Here is a 19,125-nt window from a genome sequence, read left to right as displayed (position 1 = left end):
CTCTTTTTCTCTGTTTGAGTTGTCGTATGAACCCCAAATTAATTCTAATACTGTGTTTATTGTATGTATTTGTTCAGCAAAGTCTTTTAAAAAACACTTTAAAAAGATATGTTGATTGTAACTATGAACATCCAGCATGATTTTGAGCTAGATTCCCCAAAAATGGCTCCTGGAGCGTCAATAAGACACCTTTATGGAAAGATTAGGACGTAAAGAATCAGAATATGCAACATAAATGACATTAAAACAAAGTCTTGGTCTGTTAGGAAGAAATATCAGTCAAAAAACTGTGCTGTTCGGTTCAAAAATGAGAAAATTACGTATTTTATACATACGGGCATGCTGGGACTTAAAATGGCTGTGGGAGGATTTTCGCTCACGGTTTTCAAAAGGTTAAGACAATAGGAAGAGTAGTCAAGAGCCTGGTCAGCGGGGTAGCTCGTGCTAGGAAACAGTATCCAGCGCTCCATGATTCGTGGTACATTGATGACCAATTAGTTGAACAAAATCCTATCGCTGGCAACGAAACCACACACTGAGGCTCTTTTCAATTAAATTACCCAACTATGAACGAAAAAAATGAGCTACAGTACACTCAAGTTGAGCATAATTAAGTGCTTCGAAAACGCTCGGAGAACAACAGCCGCTGTTCTAGGTGAATTAATGCCCGTTCCCAGGTGGATACAGGACCTGTTTGGCTCAAGGCGAACAGATGCCAACGCAGGACCGCACCAAAGGGCGGCTGCTCGAGACGCTCCGGCATTGATGTCGGCTTCAAACCTCACCTGTAGTATTTCGAGACGGCATTGATTCGTGTCCAGCAGAGAGAGACGGAAAAGATAGAAGCACAGCTATTGTTTATGTACAAGTCGTTTGAGGCGGATAAACTCGTGGTTTCTGTCCGTGTGTGTGTGTGTGTGTGTGTGTGTGTGTGTGTGTGTTCCCCCCCGTCTTAGAAAAACTAGCATGATTCTCTTCATTCATTAAGGCTCCACAGAAGGAGATTCCATTAATCTGTTCATTAGGCCACATCAAAAATGGAACTACTTATTAAAACCAGATCCAGCTGTGTACTCTCGTTAAAGCCGGCCGCACCGTACGCAGCGTAACAATGCTCGTGGCACTAAACCAAAACCCGGCCACAAGAAAAGGGGGGGAAAGCTTCTCCTGCATTGGCCTGTTTTGACTCAACACACCATGATAATTGCTCTACTCTTAGCAGGGGGCTATGAATAAACATTACTTCAGTCGGCCGGCATCTGAATGCTCCATTTCCAATTAATTTACATTTACGCAGAAATGGAGGGAATATCTGCTCTTAATCACTATGTTTTATTTTCTCAATTTCCCCCAAGTCTTTTCTCATTCTCTCATTCCCTGTCTGGCACTTTCATTCCTTCTCTCGGACACGCTCTCTTTCTTGTTCTACCTCTCTCTCTGGAAAATCCCATTAATCTCAGCCAGTGGTTTTGAACAAAAGCTATGGGCTAAGCGATTGATCCTGGCATTGATCCCATTCGCCTGAACGATCATAAAGGTGTTAAATTGGTTTCTTGGAGGATATGTATTTTTCATTGCTGTAGCTGCTGCAAGTAGGAGTTCCTGCTTGGAATTTCTCGCAATTTTTTGGACCAAAACACTGGCGATGATATTAAAATATTAAAGAGATCGCACCTTGAAACGCCTTAAATGTGGATTTTGAAGCCAGTTTTCTGGGGAATGTGTTTTCTGCATCAGTATTAACCATAGAAGATAAATCCTTATAATGAGTTTTGCTCCATCCAAGGACGGCGAGATGTGGGAATGTCCAAATGTGTAAAGTGGAAGCAAAAGTAGAAAACTCAAATATTACATTTGACACCTCTACAAAATGATAATGTGTCGTGGCCAGTTAGTATTTACTCACCAGACTATTTCAGAGTGAAGGTTTGTCATGTGACTAGATGGTAAAGTAAAGATATCACTTCCTGGGAACAACAACACAACACGTTTGTTTCCTACTCGACATTCACGGTCGACATGACTGGAAACAGTAAATTATCAGTTATCTAAACTCTCCGTGACTTCGTGGTGAGATAAGAAAGACCTGAGGTTTTACTGCTCCTGGTGAAACTGCTCATTTGAACTTTGTCGTGTCATTTTAAGAATAAATCTAAATGCAATCAACCAGCGTTGGACTGCGTTGAGCTCCTTGAACTTTAGTATTCGGGACTTCTTTGCATGAAAACACAACACGAAGCTCTGCGAGGCGCGCTTGTCAGCTCCGTGTCAGAAAGTTCATACTATCTGAGAGCGCAGGCGGCACATCTTGTGAGATCAGGCGCCGTGGACGTCGCTCATTCGACAGAGCAAAGGAAGAGCTTGTCAGGGAAACAGCTCGTGTCGCCGGCACTTAAACAGGTCAGCGAGCTGAACCCCCAACCCCTGGCCCGCCCTCACGCCTGTCTGTCTGTCACCAGTTCCACCGTTTCCAGGCGGGTGTCCTCCCCCCCCACTCCAGCCCCTCGTCTCGGCCGCCATCACCCGCCGTCACCCCCTCTGAGCCGGCCCTCTTTGATGACCCGGGCCTCTTGTCAGGGAAGAGCTTGCAGGGAGGCAGCGCGAGGACAGCGCTTTGAAGAGGACCCCGACACTTGCCAGCACTGCTGACGTGCAGGGGGGTCCTTTGAAGAGTCTTACATGTGCCCATCCGTCCACACACACACACACACACACACACACACACACACGCGCGTTGTAACAGGGTATATGGAGTGGGGCACATAGAGAAGTCTCTCCTTTGACTGTGTTTTTTGCTCTCTGATGGTTTTAATGAAGGCATTTGAATTTTTTCATCCCGTGCTTGAGACGCCTTCAGTGTGTAACTGCAAAAAGATAGATATAGGAGTGAGACAAAGAGTCCATAATGCTGTCAAAAATGTGAGAAAAGGTCACAGAAGCTTTGTTGTATTTTGTCATTTGACTGAAAAAAAATAGGAGACTTAAAGATTGGGTACTTTTGGGATTTTCTTTGCTGCATTTGGTTAGTTTTTTATTTATTGCATTTTGTAAAACATGCTCATTTGAGTGTATAAAGCATGATAAAGGCATGATGAAACTGTAGCACGGCTGCAGATGAACCCTGGTGATCTGCATCAGAGTCCTCCTCCAGGGTGTGCCAGGTCAATGCTAACGCATAGCAGTGTTGTGTCTGCCTGAAGGGTAAACAGACACTGTTTGACACCGGCTCCACTCACCAGTCATAACAGTCCTAATCAACCAGTAATAGACTTCAGACTTGGCCACAGCCACTGTCATAAAGATGTTGTTCTTTTACCTAAGGTCATTGTAGACTTCAACAAACGGACCACTGTGCAATTTCCAGACGGCACAAAAACTAAATTCCTGTCAGCGGTGTTCACGCTGCACCTGCCTGCGTCGCAAGCGTCTGACATCGATCCACATTCTTCACCCGACAAGTTGTGGTTGACATTGCGGATGAACAGTTCTCACAGACTCAAAAGCACAATCGCATCGTGACAAAACCACAGTGTGCGCAGAAAGACACAGTATTCCCAATGATAGCACGAAGAGGACAATGTTTGTTGGGGGGAGGAGGAGAATGAAAGAGCCTCTCATACATTTTCCTCATTCCTTCCCTCTCAATGTGGCCTGTTTTTGGTCTGAGCCCTCCACACGGAGTAATGATTAACACCGCCAGGCATGGGAAGAGACAGTAACAATGGAGGGGGTTGTTTTGGTATACAGAACCAGCGATTGACCTGCCTTAGCTTCCCATGCTCACCTGGCGGGTCCCTGGGAGCCAGCGGCTGGCATTCAGGAGAGGAGAAAAAAAAACCTACTTAATCATTATCATCTGTGGAATCAATCAGAAACGGCTGGCAACGGGCAAACAGAAAAACATGGCAAAATTGTGACATCAGGCACGGAGCAAAGTGCTTAACTGAGTGATGAGGACGCTTTGGAGAGCGCGGGGGACTTTTGAGCTTTGTGCGAGGTTCAACAGCTGCCTGTGATGTTTACAGGTCGCAGAGGCCGACGCGGGGCCTCGACCTTCTGATTTGAAGGGTGGGATACTTGATTTTTCCTGTGTGAGGGAAATATAATCAATCAAAGGACGTGTGAACATGCTAGATGACGCCGCAACGTTTCCGCCTGCTTCGGTGCAGTTTGATGCACAGTAGCTCCTCGTGTTGAGTCAGGTAGTTGATGTGTTTTTTGTTTTGTTTCACCAGGTGGACGACCAGATGAAGCTGCTGCAGAACTGCTGGAGCGAACTACTCATCCTCGACCACGTCTTCCGGCAGGTGATGCATGCCAAGGAGGGCTCCATCCTATTGGTCACCGGCCAGCAGGTGAGTTGGTTTGAACCTCCACCTCCATCTCCATCTCCACCCTTTTCTCTTTTTCCCAAAACCCTGCCAGCCGTGCTCCACTTGCTCCTCAGGGGAACCTGCAACACCTCAACATTTCCCTTAAAGCCTTATTGATCACGCAGCCGCCGAGTCCCTGCTTCATTAAAAATAGATAACGCTTTATAGATATATACTAATGTCACCAGAATAATCAATTTATCATTTTTTTTCTAAGTGCATAAAGACTCTGCCAGCGCATGAATAAATAAATAAAGCACTCGGTTGTGCATGGCGCAGCATCGCGAGCGGGTGGAGAGATGAAGAAGGTGGCTAAGTGTGTTATTTTGTTGTCTTGAGGCCCTGAAGGAACTTGGTGGGAGCTGATGCCTGAGGCCCAAACTGAGGTCCTCAAAGCCTCAGGATGCTGTGATTCTGTTTTGCCTCAAACACACACTCACACACACACACACACACTGTCAAAGAGTAAACACACACACACACACACACACCCGAAGCAGGAGGGGAGACTCCTTCAGCTTTCAGTGATTTTCATAATCTCCTGCACACACGGAGACGTAAGACTGCTCATCATGAATGTGCCTCTGACCGGCGGCTGTCAGCGAGATGAGCGCTCATACATTATAGATCGGCCGGCTCTTCAAAACATTGCTCTTCAACAAAATGTTTTAAAACAATAGAGGCTCGCTATAAATGTTGCAGCACGGCAAGTGCACCGCACACAGGGAAGTCCTGCTTAGCCGCGGCGTGGGTTAGAGTTAGTAGCTGAAGAAGAATAAGAGGAGTAAATAGTCATTAGTACTTCAAAGGTTGAGTAGAACAAACCGGGTTAATAGTAGTAGAAGTTTGTACGTGAGGTCGATAAATAGGTGAAGAGAAAACACAAAGAAAAAGGAAGAAGGAAAAGCCGAAGAGAATGATGAATACTGGTGGAGAAGGAAAGGAAAGGATTGAAGGAAAGAGAAGGAGAGGTGATGGAAATCAATGGAAGTGAGGGAAGAAAGATGGGAAGTGGAGAGGTGAAGGAATGACAATGAAAGAACACGGCAGACAGGAAAGAGATGAAGAGGCGAGGTTGAGAAAAGCAAAGGAGGAAAAGATGTGAGGAATGAGGAGGAGATGCAAATACGATGCTCCGATGAGGAAGAAGTGAAGGAGGTGAATAAGGAGGCGCTGGCATGAAGAAAAGGAGGCGGGAGAGGAAGGACGCAAGGAAGGTTCGGGGACCAGGAAGGAGAGAGAAGGAGGTGAAGTGAGGAGGGATGGAGAGAGAGAAGGAGGTGAAGTGAGGAAGGATGGAGAGAGAGAAGGAGGTGAAGTGAGGAAGGATGGAGGAGATGATGAGAGGAGTTTGAAGAGACCAGAGCAGGAAGGAGGACGGCCTGAGAATCAGAGGAGGAACAGGACGGAGTTTCGTTTGCATACCATGGTTAATGAACAGCTGGTGTTAGGGAGGGGTGTGTGTGTGTGTGTGTCTGTGTGTGTGTGTGTGTGTGTGTGTCTGTGTGTGTGTGTGTGTGTGAGGCTCTGAAACAGTTCATTATTTCTTATTATTCTCCGCCTGGCCAGGGGTGACAGCGCAGCGATAACACCGGGGATCTTTAGAGCACAGTAGCAGCATTATACACACACATCTACACACATCTACATTAGTTACACACATCTACACACATCTACACTTTGTCTACACACATCTACATTATCTACACACGTGTAACACATCCCATAATGACTGTCTGGGCCGACACACTGTTCACTGGTCTGTAATGGGAAAACTCAATATGCTCACGTTATATTGGGATATTGTAAAAAATTAAGCATAATTTTTAGTGAGTTATTTGTGATGAAATAGACGTTTTTGTTGAAGTTTATGATTTTCTACTTCAGTCGGGTCCGTTGGTCTCGCCGTTGCTTTGCATCCTTGTTTGTTCTGCTCAAGTGACAAAAGGCAGGACTTGTACATATATTTAAATAAGCCTCTTATGTCGTTAAAGTTTGAACGGATAAAGTTTGTGTTGGGAACAACTTCAATGTCCTCAAGCTGGCAGATACTTCCAGGTCTCTTCAGAGAACTCTCAGGACAATTTGTTGAACATCTTGACAGATCTTTCTCCCCGTTTGCTTTGCATCCAGCCTCTTCTCTGCTCTCGTCAGTCATACTTGAAAGGAAATCCATGGTAGCAGCAGATTTACTGCCCCAGCCTGTCATAAAGTATTTCACTTGCTAATTTCTGTCCATTCCATATTTTCTGTCTTTCTCTGAACTGCTTAATGCGGTCATGTCGGCGACAGCAGTGAGAAATGGCCATGAATGGGTTTTTTGTGGTTTTGGGGGGAAGAAAAGAGGCTTGTTCTTCATCCTGTCACATCAAACGTACACATGTGTGCATTCATTAAATGACAAAGGTTGGACTGAACTGTTGAATGATTGAGCAAGGCCTCACAGCTCGGCGGTCAGATTTCGGTATTAAAATCCAGATATTTTGATCGCACGACGCTCCTGGTGTAGATGAAATTCAAATGAAGAAGAAATGCAGAAGTTTCTTGGCCAACAGCAGATTTCTTTGCTCTCAAACGAGGTGCATGCTCCATCCTGTTAAAGCCCTCCACCCATCAAACCCAGCTCACCTTCCAGATCCATCGTTAATGTTCTGCTGAGGCTGTTTATCGTATTCATGATGGGTTAAGATTTGAAGGTTTATTCATATATTTACTCTCCATGCCTCTCCAGGAGGGATAATAAAGTAGTATTGATTGATTGACTGATGCGCAGGTCACCAGGGTTAGTGCTAAGTCTGCTATAGTGACATTATAGCATTTTTTTTCCTCCTCTCTTTTTACTTGAGGCTAGAAGGCAATAACCTAAGGCATCACCATCAACAGTCCAATCCTTCAATGAAGTTATTTCATGCACAGTTGATTTTATGTAAATTGATTGACATCTTAGAAGGGGGGCAGTGTCTGCTGTTCAACCCGCTCATAACTCTTCACCGTCCCGAAGGCGGGAAGGAGGAAAGAGAGCGAGACAAAGGAGTTAAGGATAAATCGGGAGAGGAGGGACAGTCGTGTAGTGAAAAGAAAAAGACAAGAAAAGCAGAATAGAAGAAGAGGAAAACATGATGTTTCATACGCATCTACTTCACGTTGACCCTTCGCCGCTTCACGGATGAGAAACATGCTCCGATCACTCTCTTCACACAACAAATTAATTCCAAATCCGGGGGTGTTTTTAATTGCAAATGCAGGCTCACGGGGAGCCTCGTCCTCCCTGAGCTTTAGGAACTGCACACGCCAACATCTACCTTCCCCAGGAAACCAGAGCGCAGTCAATTATGGTAATGAATTGTCAATAAATATTAAAATTTAATATGGTCTTGCTTACTCTGAGTGGCAGCTAAGGACTTGCCTCCCAGACAAATGTGCTGCGGCTGCAGATATGAAGTGCACCTGAAAGAGGTGTGTGTGCGTGTGTGTGTGTGTGTTTTGACAGATGTGTTGGACTCAAGCAAATGGGTTTATGGATAATCTATCTATCTATCTTGTTTTTTGTCGTTTCTCAGCACGTTTTTGTGTTGCTGTGTAACACAAAACGTGAACGAGAACAGAGAACAGAGAGAAAGAAGTCAAGTCTGGCAGGTCTGGTCAGATGGAGGTGAACTCCCATGATGCTCTCTCCGTACGCCGACAGCATGTTGTCGTAAAAAAATGGTTAAACTGAAAAAAAAGCTCTTGCCTGCAGCTCCTTTTTTTGACACCTACACCGATGTCTCATGTTAGGAAAGACAGAGCAAAGCTTTTGACGGTGTTGAGAGAGCAAGAGGAGGCTGAGGGATGAAGAAAATCACTGCGTTGTGTTCAGGGTCCAGTCATGTGTTGCACAGTTATCAATCATTTCTGCATTTGGGGATTTTAGATACATTTTCATTGATTAATGTAACGGTTGAATGGACATGAGCAACCCGGAGATACAGTATGTCCACAGGTAGACAAACTGAAACCAAGTGAATAAAAAGTAAAAGCTGTTGAATCTGCTGTATTTAAACCAGAGGAGGCTGCTCATCCTCTTCCTCTTTAAAGAGGAATTGGTTGAATCAAACCATTAATTAAGAGTCAGTATGATAAAAAAGAATAACCCTGCTTCTCTGGGTGGGATCTTAAATAGTGTATATTATATGTTTTCGTGCTAATCTGTTGGCCAGAACATGTGAGATGATGCTCAAACGAAGGATGACAACCAGAAAACAATATTGACATTGGTCCAATGGTTATTTCCAAATGTACTCAACTCTCAGTTAATATAGTACCATATTATAATATGCATTGTAAAATAAATATTACTGATTTAAAATACATATATATCTTTTTCAATAGAGTGCAATTTTTTTTTTCCCAGAGTTATGTGCCTTTGTATTTTATTTTAAACAGATACTGGCATTAACAAACGGTTAGCTTGTTGTAGCAGCTCTGCAGAACTGTCGAGCTAATGGAGCTCGGCCTTCTCTGCACCACACACTCCGGTACTTTAGGTGGCGCTGTATGCACCTATCGCTGTATTGCTGTCTTCTTTGTTAAACTCTACAGCTGGCATAATGACAATTTTCACAGCTACGAATGAAAGATTACGCACAAACAACAATATTCATTCCCATCCAGAGCAGTGATTGTTTTTAATATTTAAAACGTGCATAAGTTGGCGATAGAGTAAATCAACATGGCGCCATGTGTCGGTGTCACCTCCACTGATCTAAACATGCAGAGGGATCTATTTAGCTTTCCTTGCTACGCTACATGTTGCTAACAAGCTGTAGCTGTCTAGACATTCAATTCAGTCCACAAATGAAAGTAAAACTCCACAGAGTACCTGTAGTCCTGCACCTTCAGAGCGTGTCTTCACGTCCCTCTCTGCTTGTTCCAGGTGGACTACGCGGTGATCGCCTCGCAGGCGGGAGCGACCCTCAACAACCTGCTGAGCCACGCCCAGGAGCTGGTGGCCAAGCTGCGCTCCCTGCAGATGGACCAGCGGGAGTTCGTCTGCCTCAAGTTCCTGGTCCTGTTCAGCCTGGGTGAGTCCATGAAAGCACTGAGGTGGAACCGTGTGAGGGGGAGATACGCTGAAAAGGCCCCTGGGTATTTTTTTTCCTGCCCCAATTAAAGTTGCTGCTCTTGCGGTATGATGATGATGATGATGATCGCAGTGATGCAGGGGATGGAGAGGCAGGAAGAAGGTGGAAAGAGGAAGAGTGTAGGAAGGAAGGAAGGGACAAAGGAGAAAGTGAGGAAGAAAGGAAATAGGGGAAGTAGATAAGTTTCACTTTCAGTTCAGGTCCGTGTCATATTTTTTTTTTTTTTTATTGAGCTTCTGCTGGGGGGAAATGGAAATGAGGGAATTGGGGGTCAAGTGAGGAGGTGAGAAGGGAGGAAACAGTAGATAGGAGGATGATGAAGTAGAAGAGAGGAGGAATTGGTGGAAGGAACCGTGAAGCCTTTGGGACGGACGGGAGGGAGGAAGCTGAGGAGAGAAGAGAGAGGAGGGAAGGGATTTAGGAAGGAAGGGAAGAGGAGGGATGTGTAGCCAAATAAGTTAAGGGACGAAGAGAAGGGGTACATTAATGTGTGTACGTGTGTGTGTGTGTGTGTGTGTGTGTGTGTGTCTGTCCGGATACCAAAGCTGCTCTCCACTCTCTGAGCCGAGGTCAGACATTGCCAGGAGACTGTCATCTCTGTCTCTTACCTAACAAGTGTGCAGCAAATGGCCTCTGAGGACTACACACACACACACACAGACACACACACACACCCACACACACAGACACACACTTGACCAAACCTATTTTAACATCCTACATTACTGAGGCCAATGATGTCAAGGTAGTTCGGCTCAACCTGGCCCCTCTATGGCACCGAGAGCAGCAGTGGCATACATACGATGATGAATATTTTGCTCATTCTCAGCTTCCCTCCATCCACCTCGAGTCCACAGAGATCATACTTTCACTACTTTACTTCTCTAAACAAAGAAAGAAGGGCTGAGGGAAAAGTGCCCATATATACAGTCCACACACACTGAGGTGATCAGGCAGGATTAATGTGTGTGTTCGTGGTGTGTGTGGACAGAGGGAGGGTGGGGTGGGCTTCAGGGGGGCTTTGGAGTCGGTATGTCTGTGTGCATGAGTGTGTTTTGTTTGTGTGGGTTTTTTCTTATGGGGTAGGGGTGTTGCTGGGGCTCAGGGTGTAAATAATTTGGCAGGAACATCATCCATAATGAAAGGCTCACCTGAGGGATGTGTATCGCCCCCGGCAGTGCCTGTTCAGGCCTCCTGCGAAAGAAGCCCGACACAGACGAAGCAGCGGCGGCGGCGGCGGCGGCTGAGGGGATCAGCGTTGGTGGAGGTGGTCGGGGGGTGAGGGAGCAATGTAAAGCCAGGAGATTTGGAATTGATCTGATGAATATCTCACACAGCGGAAGAGAGGTTGAGATGCATACATTTACCTGAGGGAAAGGGCATCATGTGTGGGGCGACGAGGCAGCAGCAGTGCATTCACACATCTGAGAGTATGTTCTCACATGTGAGGGACGACATGGCGCTAACTGCCACACCAAAATGTTAGACTCTCCCTTTTTATTAGCTTCATCCCATCACCGGTCGCTGTAGGGCTCATAGGATTCATTATTAATATGAGGACTTTGCTCAAATTTAATGTCGAATTTGTCTGAAAAAAATAGGATGACTTTTACTGGGCATAACTCGCCCATGTCTGCACAATATTTGATAGAAAAGCAAGCGTTTAAAAAAAGATGGTATTGGACATGAAGGTGTTTCGGTGTTGACGATGACTTCATTAGCTATTGCTCTTCATGTGAGTCATGACTATAGTGGTTTTACTACCTCCATCTCCCGGCCTCTTTGTCTTTTTTTGTGTCTCAGTGTGTCTCCCTCCATCTCTATCTTCATCTCTCTCTCTTCCTGCGGATGCATCGGTCACCTGCCGGCCGCCAGGAGAGCTCTTCGTTAGGCCAGTTGTCGATAGAGACGGGGATATGGATGTGCCTCCAGCTGAGAGGAGACACTCGTCCTGATCTGTGTGTGTTCGTCTTTCTCTGGCTCTGCCGTCTCTCTGTCCCCTGTCACTCTTTGCTCTCGCCCTCTATCAGGGAGGAGATTATCACTCTCGGAGCATTGATCTCGTAAGTGTTTGCAGGACCGTGAGCAATGGTTGTGTGCGTTGGGTGTTGAGCGAGATACCCAGGGATTGGAGAGAGTGAGTGCTCCGAGGGTCAGAGTTCAGCAAAGGATCACTAGTAGTTGTAAGGTGTCAGAACTCTGTTAATGGGACTTTGATTTCCTTTAAAAGGCTCACAGGCCTAATAGAAAGACCGGTGACATAAAAAGCCAGAGGTGAGAAATGGGTCAAAAGTTCAAATTCAATATGAGGAAAGTGGGAAAAAAAAGACTCAGAAAAATTAACTTTGTAGTATCGGCATCTTCCAGGTAGTATAAGAATACTAGAAAAAGCTTTTCTGATGAACTTCCCCTCCAAATTCCTCCAGATACGTCCTGATGCATGCTCACAGACAGTTTCCATACTTGCAAGCAGATGCAGTGCAGAGGTCAGGGAGCGTTCAGCCAGCCGCCGGTTAACCCAGCGCTGCAGGTCAGACCCCGTCAGGTGTAATTGGGTAAGACAGGCGCTGCCAGTGCTCGTCAGCCGAGAGGAGAACCAGAGGAGCTGCCAGACCAGCGCCGGGTGGTAAATGCTCCCAGCGGAGAGAGCAGATTTGTGGACATAGCCTGAAATAATGCTCCCTGTATTGAAGCCTTGAGAAGGAACAAAGTCAGTGAAAAGCTGCGAAAATGTAGAGAATGTAGGCTTGTGCTGGATTCCTCTGAAGCAAAAGGTTTATTTCACAAAGGGAGTTTCATGGACCATGTGAATGTGATTTCCATGTGTTTCCCCTTACGGTGCTTTGAATGAAGGAACGGGTTAAAAACTGCATCGTTCAATTACTGTATGTATCACAGTACTGCAAGAGATCTTATCTTTAGTCCAGAACCACAAACACTGGAAATACAGTGAACCACAGTGGAAGCATGTTTATTTAATTCACCCAATCCAGCAGTTTATTTGAACTATATCATTTCTCTATCAATTAAGGCTGCAACTGATTATATGTTTTTCTATTATTGATTAATGTGTTCATTATTTTCTCAAGTAACTGATTTAAATAGTAAACAATGGCCTCCAGCAGCTCGAGCATCAGATTCTTGCTTGCCTTCAAACAAAAGCATAGAAACTTATTTACATTTTCCTCTCAGCCAGTAGGACACAGCAGGATTGTTGGTGAGGTCATAAACTGTTTAAAAGTCAGAGCAATGCGTGCATCTCTAAATAACACAAAACAAAATCGATTCTCGCACGATGCATTAATGCCGTTAATACAATGAAATAAATATTCCAAACATGATGAAACGGTGTGTACAGTAATGTCGGCTGCTCTTTATTCAAGGTCGGTGATCAAAAATCAGTTCTGTTGTCCATTCATAAGAAACGGAGACAGCCGGTGATTCAGGAGCTGCCTCAGCACCACATTAACTGTCTGTCAAGTGATTAGTCAGCTCTGAGGTTGGAGTTTAGAGACACCCAGCGATCCATCCCTCCTGCCGTCCATCCCTCACCACCGTGCAGCACCTCTGCATTGTCTCTCCTCTCGTTGCTCCGTCCTTTCCCTCTCTTCTTTTTCCACATCCATCTTTGTAGGCCTCCATCTATCACATCTCCATCTTCCCATCCACCTCCTGCGCTCCTCGTTTAACTTCACCCACGTCTGAACTGCCATTCATCTCCTTCGCTCCTTCCCTTCCTCCCTCGGCTTTCCCTCCACGCCTTTCCTTCCTTTAAACGTCTTAACCGCAGTCATTTAAACTTGTGTTGAGTTGCTCTGTAATTTCCTCTTCAAACATTGTGAAATCAAGTATAATATAGGGCTGAGAAAATGTCACTGATCTCTAAATACTGTAAATAAAAAGTAACAGGACTCTGGAACATGTTATATTGAAGTATATGTCAGTTAGGTGTTGGACAGGAGGTGTGTATTCACTGTTCAGCATAAAATAATTATGATCTTAATAAAACAAGTGAAACTGTGACACAAAAACCTTTCAGAAGTTTTACCCCAGCCCTCTGTTTACCTTTCCTTTCCCTCACTCCTCAGGCCCGTCCCATGTGCTCATGTCGTTCATTAGCATGTTTGCGTGCGCCGCACGGCGAAGACGTGTTGTGTGCACCACGAGGTCACACGGCAATCTGCTGACAACAACACAAACACGGCAAACGTGATTGACCTTGATGAAAAAAAGACAATTATTCTTGCTTTCTCTCTCTCTGTGTATCCTATTTGTTTCTCCACACAACGAGAGCAAGAAAAAAAAGAAGTAATTCCCAGACAGGTACGTCCTAATTAAGCAACAGCCGAGGCTGCTCAGAATCAATGCCCTGATCCCTGGCCAGCGAGCGAGTGAGCAAGTGAGCTAATTTATGCACAACCCCCCCCCCCCCCCCTCTGTAAAGCCCGGCCAATATTCACTTCCTGAAACGAACCAAATCATTTAGAATTTGGTTGGGGATTGATTAACATTGTGAGGCAGCGGTTCAATATTTATAAGCATTGAGACTAAAGAATGGAGCACACAACCAGAACAACGCTTCACAACTTCATTAAAAGCAACATAATTAGGACTTTTTTAAACCTTTTTGAGCAGCTGGTTGTGTCGGAGCAGAATGGAGTCATCATCAGTACATTTGATCTGATCAATACATGTTTAAAGGTACGCTTAGTGTGTGTATGGATTGCTCTGGCTTACGAGAAACCTTGACTCGACATAAAAAGCGTCTTTTTCTGCTCTCAAGAGGGACCAGGAAACATGAAATAAAGCACATTGAATTATAAGAAACAGCAGAAATCACAGGTGTAAAAAAAAATACTCCAGACCTTTACATCCCATAAAACTGCTGATATATGTGATTATTTATAATAGTAAAATAGTAAACTACAAGTACAGTGAAGTCGCCCACTGTTGGAACTGAATTCACATCCAACCCTTAAGTGAGGACCTCTCCGGTTTGGAGGTGAAGTCACGTGTGAAGACGCTCGGCTTGAAGTAGATTCACAGGTTTTGGAGACATTTCAAATGCCTTCGCTGATATCGTGTGAAAAGTGGCACGAATAAAGCTTCATAGCATGTGTGTGTGTGTGTGTGTGTGTGTGTGTGTAGGCAAGCAGCCCATATGCTTGACTAATGTTTGCATATTGCACAAATTGCAGGAACTGGATTGGTGCAATGGCTGCAGTAATGTGAAGTAAAGTAGCAGTGATTGCAGTTGGGCCAACACTATATGGATGCAGTAAATGCTTCATAAAGTGCAATCCATGCACAGAGTGACTGCATCTAGTGCTTTTTCATCACTCGGTTTGGAAAAACTTGGTGAAGTGCTTCGGCAAACATGTGCTGATTGACAAGTATTGGACTCTCAGTTTTTCAAACAAACAAATCTTTTCCAGCCCCCGTCGGCCGCCTTCGGCCATCCGAGTAACGCAGGACGCAAACACAACACATTTGCTCAAACTTTGTCCCGACAGCAGCTAATCATGTTTGAGTGTCCTGACTTTTCTTTAATTTTCTTTCCATCTCATCGGGAGCAGTTGGGAGTGTGCCCTAAAGCAATGAACCTAATACTTCCGCCTATTTTCTAGCAATTTTAGCCTAAGAAATCTGACGTGGTGCGCAGTCGGCTCCTGATGCCGGCCGCCACTTTGTAGGGAATTCCACGTAATGAGGCCGCCTAAAAGGCTTTCAGACTTTATCAAGCAATAAAAGCTCCAGGTCTCCAGCCCGCCGCTATTACCTGCAATACTGCAGGCTGTTGCCATTAAGTGAGATGTGGCGGCGGGGATGCTGAGGATCCCCTTTCACCCTTGACCTGCGCCCCCTTTAGCCTTCGCCGTACACATCTCTCCTGATATACGTTACAGTTTTCTGATGGGTTTCGACTTTTCCCAGATCTTTCCAATCTTTCCAAAGCTTGCCTTCTTTCTTCTCTTTTTGGGTCTTATCACATTCCTACAAGGATTTATATGGTGATGCTGTTGACACTGCTCTTTATCTGTTTCAAACGCATCTGTTATCAGAGAGTAAAGAAACATAATAGGGGCCCTATGTTTACTCTTAGAGTTATAAATTGATGGACCCGAGTAGCAAACAATTAAGAGATAAGACAAACAAAGACACATCATTGTTGTTCTATTAGCCAGAGAGTCCAAGCACTAAATGAGTCAGATAATGAGAGATATTTATGGGAATTAAATACTCATATAATCAGTGATTTAGACTATTTTCAATAGTCCAGAGGAACCTGGAAGCACAGCGCAGCCTTCAACATGGTGAATTGTCTACATTTGGACATTAATATGATGTAGATCTTATACCACAGAGGAATAAAGAGGTATATTTGTTATATTTCATAGTTTTTCTTATGGCTCAAAGGTAAAACACAAGAGACCTGCTCTTTAAATGTTGTAATAAAATATTACATTTCCACTGTAACCTCAAGAAAAGGTTCTTATTATCATAACTTTTTAATGAGCTAACATACAAAGGAGTAACACAACATGTTCTTCATCACTGCTCAAATAAACTACTCTGAATCCAAAGCATGAAACTTCCTCACAACAGAGTGAGTGCTCTTTCACCAAGTAGCATTACACGGGTTGTAATCCTTTTATTAATTTCAGCACCATCCACATCCAGTCACATCACGCGCAGCCGCCATCTGCAAGGTGGCAGTTGGATTTAATACACACTTTAACTCACTGCCCTGTCGAAGCAATGCGGGACAAATCCCTTAAACTTCTTCTCCCCTCCATCAATACACTCGCTAACTACCGGAGCAGTGAGCACAACCAGACAAATGCTCCTGTAAAAGTTTTTTTTTTTTTTCACGAAAGAAAAAACCCTTTCCCTCCGTCCTGCCTCCTCCTCCTCGGCTCCTGCACTCCCATGTGGTGTGATTTAAGATGGGCGAGCTATGGAGAAACTGTTGCCCTCCATCTCCCCCCCCCTCTCATTCTCCCTCTCCCTTGGCCTTATTACAGGCTGTCAGTTTATTATAAAACATTAGGAAAGCAGAGGGACACTTGCAGTTACTGTCCTATCGATCGGTAGGGATAGATTCTGTGATTTAGAGTCCGCCTGTGCTCGCGCCCTCCATATACTCGCTCTCCTATTAAGGCACCAGCGCTTTGCTTTTGCTATTGATGTCTCAACATTAACAGTTACAAGCTGCTACAGAAAATCAATGTTCAACTTTTATTACCGGCTGCATAACGCAGCGGACCTCCCGCCAGCTGGTACTTAGCAGTCAAAAGGCGGCGCGGACGGTCCGCCCGGCACATCAGGTGTTTTCTAAGTGATATCTGCAGTAATATAAATCCTGTGTGCGGCATAATGGGGATTTCAGGGGGCGGTCGAGGGCCTAAGAGCTTAGGGGTACAGCATAGGAAAGTATAGCTCGCCAAACAAATTAACACATGCTTGCAAATATCAATGTTTGCACCTGGACGGAGATTTGAAAGTGTGAATTTATGACAGGGGGCGGTGGGAGTATTTTATTAAAAAACTAGAATAAAAATATCTCCACTTTTCATGAACCTCTTTGAGCGGCCGTCAACACACCTTCCCCGTTCTCAGTCACAGAAAACACTCGTGCTGTGTACGGTAATGTCATCAAGCTAAAATGATGATCGATCCCTTCAACCGGCACCACCGACTACCCATCCATCATCAGCATCGGCGTGGATGTGTGCGGGCGGTAGCTCAGGTAGCGTGGCGCTCGGGCGGCCGAGGCCGCTCAAACATTTATGAGGAGCTAGCGAGCCGTGGTACGGCAGCCCTTCTGGGACAAACAGCCCCCGGTCCTGTACTCTCAGTCCCGATCAATGGAACTCAAGTTCATTACACACACTTTTCAGCCGAACGGCAGCAACAGATTTTCCTCCCCCTCCTCCGATCGCCAAGCAGCCCACCGCTGGGGCTGCTTTACACTAGCTTGTTTACGTGACTGCGTGTAAAGCAGCAGACGGGGGCAGAGAGAGTGTGTGTGTGTTCGCGTGTGTGTGTGTGTTCGCGTGAACAGGAGCTCCCAGCGGCCAGAGCTTGAGGTTATCATTATGTACCTGTCGGTTCGCTGCAATGCTAATGCTAATGCATTCTCAGTGGCTGCAGTGTTGAGTCCCAGCGCTGTGCTAGCTCGGTTACTACTCCTCTCCAATTAGATGCTAAGGGATTCCTCGTCGGGCGAGGGAGGACAGGCCCGGGCTATCTGGGGCCCTGCGGAGAACCGGCTCACATTAGTCGAAGAGAAAACAGACTCAGAGTACAAATTGTGCTTACATTGGAAAGTCCTGCTCTTGATTTGAGTGATTTGGCTGGAGAGGTGATTTTCAGGTGAACTATTCAGTTCAGGGACCTTTTTAAAAAAAAAGAGCTCCTGCTCATGTAAACGTGATGAAACACGTCAACGATGTAATGTTGACTTCTTACGGAATTAATATAAATCAGCATTTCAAGGGCTCACCATATCATCTACTGTTTTAAATCTGAAGCTTGCAAAGACAATGCTGACATAGAGTCAACCGCTAACGCTAACGCCATGAGATCTAATGTGTTTGTGTGTATGGCTTAAACAAAAAAAACAGCCACAATCATGCACCATAATGATCAGACCGCCTGCCTCGACCTTAACCTAAACATTACACACAAACAGCAGCAAAGAGTTACACAACCCTCCAAACAGCTCAACCAGTGATCACTTCTGTTGCTCTCATGCACTCTAGGAAGCCCTTACACACACACAAGCACACACACACACAAAAGCAAACACACACCAAGAGGTGGAAGGAATACTATAATATATCACTCTAAGTAAAAGTATCATTACTTTAAATATATATTACACAAAGCAATGCACTAAACGTTACTGCATTGCATTCAAAAAAACACATTATACGACTTATAAATTAAACAACATATAGAGTCAACAAAATAGATGGCATTAATTGTGTAGCAAAAAATGCAGCAAAAATAACCCCTTTTGGCAGAGGGGCTACTTTGCAGTCTTTGCATAAATACGACTGATTATCAAGTATGAATATATGGTAATAATCATACCACAAGCACAGACAAATAACAAAACGAGCTGTGGACACAACAGCGGCTGAAAGGTCCTTTAGAAACAACAGTAAAATAAAACATAGGTATAAACAATATGAACTCCACAGCACTTGCAGCCACTCATACACACACGTTACAGTAAAGGAGAGACTGCACCGCGAAGGGCGCGCACAACGATGTTGTTACACAACAACGCTGTTAGGAAACGACGTGGCTGTTGACATTCTCCTCTGAGAGTCCAGTCAGTGTGTTGTTGTCCTCACGTTGTGTCCGGCACGGTGGCGTCTGCTTCCCTACGCGTCCGTTCTCAAAGAATAAGAACAGCAGAAGGTCCACACACCTTACTAAAGTTAAAAGTTGGTGCCGGAGGATCCACCGCCAGCACGTTGGCGTCGGCATGTTTGCCAGACCCAGCGTGCCCCAACGCTTCAGGTCACACACACGGTGGTGTGTCACTTCAGTGGCGCATTAAATCAGTTATTGTAGATGCGACATTGTACAATGCTAACTATGTTGTAAGTAAATTA

The 19,125-nt window shown here is 45.0% G+C and overlaps 1 protein-coding gene across 1 annotated transcript in view; it reads left to right on the top strand.

Moving 5' to 3' along the window:
• Positions 1-19,125, top strand: part of nr5a2 (nuclear receptor subfamily 5, group A, member 2) — a 58,989-nt gene that overhangs the window by 29,208 nt on the left and 10,656 nt on the right. The window contains exons 5-6 of the mRNA XM_068589628.1: positions 4,236-4,355; positions 9,289-9,436. Of these exons, the coding sequence (XP_068445729.1) occupies positions 4,236-4,355; positions 9,289-9,436 (268 nt within the window). The remainder of the gene's footprint in view (positions 1-4,235; positions 4,356-9,288; positions 9,437-19,125) is intronic.

Source organism: Clinocottus analis, unplaced genomic scaffold (genome assembly GCF_023055335.1).
Source record: "Clinocottus analis isolate CAN_PGR_092001 unplaced genomic scaffold, fCliAna1.0.p SCAF_23, whole genome shotgun sequence".
NCBI lineage: Eukaryota > Metazoa > Chordata > Actinopteri > Perciformes > Cottidae > Clinocottus > Clinocottus analis.
The sequence above is the reverse complement of the archived record's forward strand: the minus strand, read 5'-3'. Positions and strand labels throughout refer to the sequence as shown.